The sequence below is a fragment of the Gopherus flavomarginatus genome, chromosome 1 (genome assembly GCF_025201925.1).
Source record: "Gopherus flavomarginatus isolate rGopFla2 chromosome 1, rGopFla2.mat.asm, whole genome shotgun sequence".
Classification (NCBI taxonomy): Eukaryota; Metazoa; Chordata; order Testudines; family Testudinidae; genus Gopherus; species Gopherus flavomarginatus.
Genome location: NC_066617.1, coordinates 372,618,129 through 372,624,877, shown reverse-complemented (window position 1 = coordinate 372,624,877; position 6,749 = coordinate 372,618,129). Strand labels below are relative to the sequence as shown.

Below are 6,749 nucleotides of genomic sequence, written 5' to 3'. Positions count from 1 at the left end.
ATGTTTTGCTGTTTCCTTTCAACTTAGAACAAGACTCATTCGATCTGGCTGTCTTTTCTGGCAGTGCGCAGTGCTGTTGCAGCCATGTAAGTTGCAGGATATTAGAGCAACAAAGTGGGGGAGGTGATGTCTTTCATTGGACCAACTTCTGTTGGTGAGAGAGATCAGCTTTCAAGCTTACAAAGTGTAAGTACATAGTAAAAACATGTGTATAGTTCCAGTGAAAACTTGGCTTTAACTTCCAATGCCAAAAGCATTTTCTGTTGACTCCTTTAGCTTAGCAGGGAGCTTCTGCTGATGCATCGATAAAAGAAGTTGATCACCCGTTTCAGGATCTCTTTTGTTGTCACCCCATAAACGATGGGGTTTAACATGGGGGGAATGAGCACATAGAGGTTGGCCAGTAGGTTGAGAATATAACCTGGGATGAAGTGCCCAAATTGGTGTGCAAAATAAGAGAAAACAGCCGGCACGTAGAACATCAGTATAACACAGACATGAGAGCCACAGGTGCGGAGAGCCTTGAGCCGGGCTTCCTTGGAGGGGAGCCGGAAGACGGTCCTGAGGATCAACCCATATGATACAGCAATGAGCACAACATCTAAACCAATTACTAAAATAGCCACAGCTACACCATACCAGATGTGGACTCTGATGTTGTTGCAGGCCAGCCTGGCTATGATCATATGCTCACAATAAGTATGAGGCAGGAGGTTGGTTCTGCAGAATTTCAGCTGCTTCATGACAACGATGAGAGGAAAAATTATACAGAAACTTCTTGTGACAACTGCCAGCCCCATCTTCCCGATCACAGACTTGGTTAGTATGATGGTGTATCTCAGGGGGTCGCAGATGGCAACGTACCGATCAAATGCCATGGCCAGCAGGATGGCTGACTCGGCAATGAAACTGACATGAATGAAAAACATCTGGGTCAGGCAAGCAGCAAAAGAAATTTCCCCCGCTCTGAACCAGAATATAGCCAGCATCTTGGGCACCGTAGTGGTAGATAACAGCAGATCAACAGTGGCCAGCATGGACACAAATAGATACATGGGCTCATGGAGACTTTGTTCTGTTAGTATGATGAATATTAGGAGAGAGTTCCCAAAAAGTATCACAACGTACATTAGACAGAACGGGATGGCGATCCAGACATGAGACTCTTCCGTACCCGGGATGCCAGTCAGAATGTAAGTTACAGGATAAAAGAAGGTGTGATTGTCAACTGGCATCATGTACCATCACTTGGGTCTTCTATTCAGTTTCCTGTAACTAACAGCAAAAGAGAAAATCAGTGAGAACTCGCGTGTCAGCTAGGACTGGAATCATAGATGCCATCAAAACTTCATTGTGTGACAGCTGCCTGTCATGTGGGACCGTAAATCCAGAAACACATTTGTGCTGCGGAACTGTAGTAGGAAGAGAGGCTGAGACATAAGCCCTTGTGTCAGAGGCCTAGTATGAGGTGTGAGGCCTGAGCTAAACTAATCAAAGCCTTGCTGATACAAAACAAAATTAGGCTGTGAGCTAGAGATAGGCCCTGCTCACAGTATCTGGCAAGCACATGGCTGATATTTGAAAACCAGACATTTCTAAGAGGTGCTGGGCACAGAGCACTCAGGCAAACTCATTCCAGATGGGTAGTACCAGAACATCTCCATACCAACACGTTCCCTAAAGATGAGAGGAACATGGTGATCCATTCTAAAGATATGGTCAGGATGAGAGTGTGACGGGTAGAGACGTACAATGTGATGGGTGGTAACCAGCTACGTCAGAGGGTGACAATTTACTACGTTAGAGGGTCAGTATGTAACTTGTTTGTATTGATGTATGAAATGGAGCCTCAAAGGGAATGTCTTTGTCTATCCTAATGAGGAATGGAAAGTCCCACTGTTCACTGAGCTGGTTCATTCTAATGTCCATACATGTATTAATTGTCCAGTAGAGTCTGCAGGATACCAGTATTATGCTTCATCGACAATAAACTTGGCTGAGTGCCTTTGTACCTTAACGGATCTTGTGGTCATTGGGTGGTTCGCTGGAGGTCTGCTGTGCAGCTGTCTGCACAGAGTTAGGACAGGACAAAGGGAGAACACACTCATTCACAACCAAACATCTAACCACACTGGTGACCCACCACAAGTTACGTACTGCCCCTCTGACATACCACCTCCATTCCAGAAGAGGGAAGATGGTTTGAATGGTTCTGGCCCCAGGTGAAGCAGGGCATGTCCTCCTGGTGTTGCTGCCCACAGCAGAATCTCTCCTCCGCACATTTGCTAGTTCTTTTCAGGTCACAAGCAGTGACTGTGAAAGTGAGTTAAAGCAGCCAGATGACTGGTTCTTCTGGCACTTACCCCAGTTTCACACTCACAACTGCCGAGTCACTCCCAGTTTATAATGGGATGAGAACAGAACCTCTATCTTTCATAGTCCTCTTGATGGATCCTACTGGCCTGTGGCCTTGACCCAACCAACACTCAAGCCCACAAGTAAACTCATTCACAAGGAACGCCCATTGACTTTATGAAAATACTCACCTGAGTAAAGTTACAAGTTTTTTCAGGATTTGATCTTAAATATGTGAAGCCTATCTCAGTTAAGGTCTAATCTGCACTACAGAGCTATATTTGGATAGCTACTTTGCTCATTGGTGTGAAAAATCTGCACCTGTGACTCACATAAATATATCAACCTGACCCCCTGTGTAGACACAGCTACACCTCTGGGGGAGTGGGATTAACTACGCTGCTGGGGGGAGCTCTTCTCTATGAGAACAGAGCATCTCCCTTGACCCACCACAGCAGTGCAGCAGTAGGGGGACCAGATGTCCCATTTTTAAAGGTTTTTAAAATCCTGTATTTAAGCCCTCCTGCAGCTGGACCAACTTTTTCTTAAAAATGGGCAAATCATCCCATATTTTCTCTCTGCCCCGCATCCATACTAGCAGGTCCTGCTGCTGGCCAGATCCCTGCTTCCCAGATGGCCGCCTACCAGCGGTGAGTCGAGGGTGTCCAGTGGGTGGCAAGGGGGGTGGGTATGCAAGGCTGGTGACAGGGCAAAGATGCAGCACATGGGGCCAGCCACTCCTCCTGTTGGTCCATCAGCTCAGCCCCCACTATGTGCCGGCCCTCAGACAGCAGGGCTCTCACCCCCCGTCCCATTTCCCATTGTCATCGGCTGCACACTGGGAGCTGCAGTGGCAGGTGGGTGCGAGCAGGCACCAGGCAGTGACCGGTTACATGTCGCCTCTGCTCCCCACCTCTCAGCCCTTCACATGCTCCTCCTCTCACTGTCCTCTCTCTGCTTTGCCCTTTCACTCCCCCAAACCTCACTGCTCCCCGACATCCCAATCCCAAGTGGGGCACGTCCCGCTCCCAGCACTACGTGGAGAACCAGCCCCTTTTCAGAGCATTCAGCTCACCAAAAGCCTGTCTGGCAGGTTCCTTTCTTCCCCCACTGCCACTGGCTGGGCCACTACCCTGGGAAAGTCAAAGACCCTCTGGCCCAGAGCACTGGCCAGAAGGTGCTGAGATCTGCGTGAGTCAAAGCCCCGCACAGCGCTGGTACAGGGAAGACTCTTCGCCCCTCAGCTAAGCTCTGGAGCGGCGGGAAGGAAGAAGGAAGCAATTTCCAGCCTGTTCATGCCCCGAACCTGCAGGTTTCACAGCAGCCCCCCAGGACAGGGGCTTAGCACCCTTTTCACCCCCCAAGCTCCTACCTTGGATTCTGTCCCTGGGTTTGCTGGGGTGCTCTAGGCATCCTCGCTTGCTGAGACACCTCCTTGGCCAGGTTTGCTGAAGCTCCTGCAGTCATGTTCCCTGGGACATGGTGCAAAATGCATCCTTAGGGCTTAGCCCCTTTTTGCCCTCACTGTAGCCAGGGGACAGGAGACAGATGGGTTACATTATGGCCAACAGGAGCCTGGAGGTTTTATCTGCCTTTTGCCATGGGAAGGAAGGGTAGGGATGAGGAAGAGAAGAGATGAGCTCTGCAAAGACATGGGCCAGGTCATTTTCACGACTGAGGATGTGAGAGAGATTCCCAAAACTGAGCCATTCTTTTTAGGTGACAAATCTGATGAACTGTCCCAGATTGACATGTCATTAGAGGAGGTTTTGGAACAAATTGATAAACTAAACATTAATTAGTCACCAAGACCAGATGGTTTCACCCAACAGTACTGAAGGAACTCAAATGTGAAATTGCAGAACTACTAACTGTAGTCTGTAACCTATCAATTAAATCAGTTTCTGTACCAAATGACTGGAAGACAGCTTATGTGACACCAATTTTTAAAAAATGGCTGTAGATGTGATCCCAGCAAGTACAGGCCAGTAAGTCTGTCTTCAGTACCAGACAAACTGGTTGAAATTATAGTAAAGAACAAAATTGTCAGACAAATAAAAGGACTTAATTTGTTTGGGAGAGTCAACATGTTTTTTCTAAAGGGAAATCATGCCTCACCAATCTGCTAGAATTCTTTGAGGGGCTCAACAAGCATGTGGACAAAGGGGATCCATTGGATAGAGTATACTTAGATTTTCAGAAAGCCTTTGACAAGGTCTCTCGCCAAAGGCTCTTCAGCAAAGTAAGCTGTCATGGGATAGGAGGGAAAATCCTCTCATGGATCAGTAACTGGTTAAAAGATAGGAAACAAAGGGCAGGAATAAATGGTCAGTTTTCAGAATGGTGAGAGGTAAATAGTCACGTCCCCTCAGGGATCTGTTCGTTGACCAGTCCTATTCAACATATCCATAAATTATCTAGAAAAAGGAGTAAATAGTGAGCAGGCAAAATCTGCAGATGATACAAAACTATTTGATATTTAGGTTCCAGGCAGACTGTAAAGAACTACAAAAGGATCTTTCAAAACTGTGTGATTGGACAAAAAAATGGAAGATGGAATTCAGTGTCGATAAATCCAAAGTAATGCACTTTGAAAACACAATCCCAACTATACCTATAAAATGATGGGGTCTAAATGAGCTGTTTCCATTCAAGAGAGGGATCTTGGAGTCATTGTGGATAGTTCTCTGAAAATGTCCATTCAACGTGCAACGGCAGCCAAAAATGTGAACAGAATGTTTGGAACAATTAAGAAAGAGATAGATAATAAGACAGAAAATACCATATTGCCACTATATAAATCCATGGTACGCCCACAACTTGAATACTGTGTGCGGATGTGCTCGTGTCATATCAAAAAATGATATATTGGAAATGGAAAAGGTAAAGAAAATTGCAACAAAAATGATTAAGGGTAAGGGACGGCTTCCAGATGAGGAGAAATTCATAAAACTGGGACTTTTCAGCTTGGAAGAGAGATGAGTAAGGGGGGAAATGATGGAGGTCTATAAAAGCATGATTGGTGTGGAGAAAGTGAATAAGGAGGTGTTATTTACTCCTTTTCATAACACAAGAACTAGGGGTCACCAAATGAAATTAATAGACAACAGGTTTAAAACAAACGCAAGGAAGTATTTCTTCCCACAACGCACAGTCAGCCTGTGGAACTCTTTGCCAGAGGCTGTTGTGAAGGCCAAGACGATAGCAGGGTTCAAAAAAGAACTAAAGAAGATCACGGAGGATAGGTCCATCAGTGGCTGTTAGCCAGGATGGGCAGGGATGGTGTCCCTAGTCTGTTTGCTAGAAGCTGAGAATGGGCTACGGGGAATGGATCACTTAATGATACCCTGTTCTGCACCTGGCACTGGTCACTGTCGGCAGACAGGATACTGGGCTAGGTGGACCTTTGGTCTGACACAGTGTAGCCTTTCTTATGTTCTTATCCCTTCCTCTCCCACGTGGCTGGAGGCAGCACCCCTCCTTTCCCTCCCACTCTGTGCCAAAAAGCTGCTACTGACCAGACTCTGGTGTGAACCCTGACAGAAATCTGCGGAGAGGGAGGTATGTGATCTTCCAGACCCCCCACATGTTGCCTCAGGAAGACATTCGCAAGGTACCAGGAGAGGCAGGTCCATCCCAGGGGACCAGCCAGGCGTGGAGGGCAGAGCATGCAGACAGGGATGGTCAGGTAGGTGGGTCAGTCACCCACCCTCCCTGTGTGAGAGAAGTGTACAGGAGTGTGTGTGTGTCACTTCTCCCTGTGTCTGGAGGGAGCAGGAGAGTGTGTGTCACCCCTCTCTGTGTTGTACTTTTTTTAATGGGAATTCAGTTTCCTTGCTGTTAATTTGAATGTTTGTACTGCACAGTTCTGATTCATTGCTGTTGAACTTGCTTGAATACGAGTAATTTTACCAGGTGTCCCGTATTCAGCATAGGGAGATATGATCACCCTAAGTAGGAGGAATATTGGTTATCAAAACAGCCCTTATAATTCATTGCTTGTGTGTTCTTCAGTTCAGACATTCACCACTAAGCTCCCTGAAACCAGCTAATTTCTGCCAGCCAGAACAGACCCAGTCCTGGGGTCCTTATGGAGTTAATGGAAGTGTTGCCTGAGTGAAGGCCTCAGGATTTGGGGTGTAGAATATGACAGGGCCTGAGTAGATTTCCAATGAGATTTACTCTGAACAGTAACGTAACCAAGAATGTCCCAGTCCAGAGCCCACTGAGTTCAACAGCAAGACCCCCAGTGACGTCCATGGGAGTAGATGAGGGTAACCCGGCGACCTCTTCCCAACACCGAACCTCAGGGCGGTAACAGGAGCGTATCTCAGAGCCCCGGCTCCCGTCCTGCTCCGACTGTCAGAGTTACACACCCCCATTCTAGCCAACCC

The 6,749-nt window shown here is 47.1% G+C and overlaps 1 protein-coding gene across 1 annotated transcript; it reads right to left on the bottom strand.

Moving 5' to 3' along the window:
• Positions 1-272: 272 nt before the first annotated feature.
• Positions 273-1,238, bottom strand: LOC127046954 (olfactory receptor 52B2-like). Its single transcript, XM_050944724.1, has one exon. It carries the CDS (start codon positions 1,236-1,238, stop codon positions 273-275), a length of 966 nt encoding a protein of 321 aa, XP_050800681.1.
• Between the last annotated feature and the right edge of the window lie 5,511 nt (positions 1,239-6,749).

What these genes read in the sequence shown, in the direction of transcription:
- LOC127046954 (XM_050944724.1), bottom strand. Translation starts at nt 1,238, where the DNA reads ATGATGCCAGTTGACAATCACACCTTCTTTTATCCTGTAACTTACATT.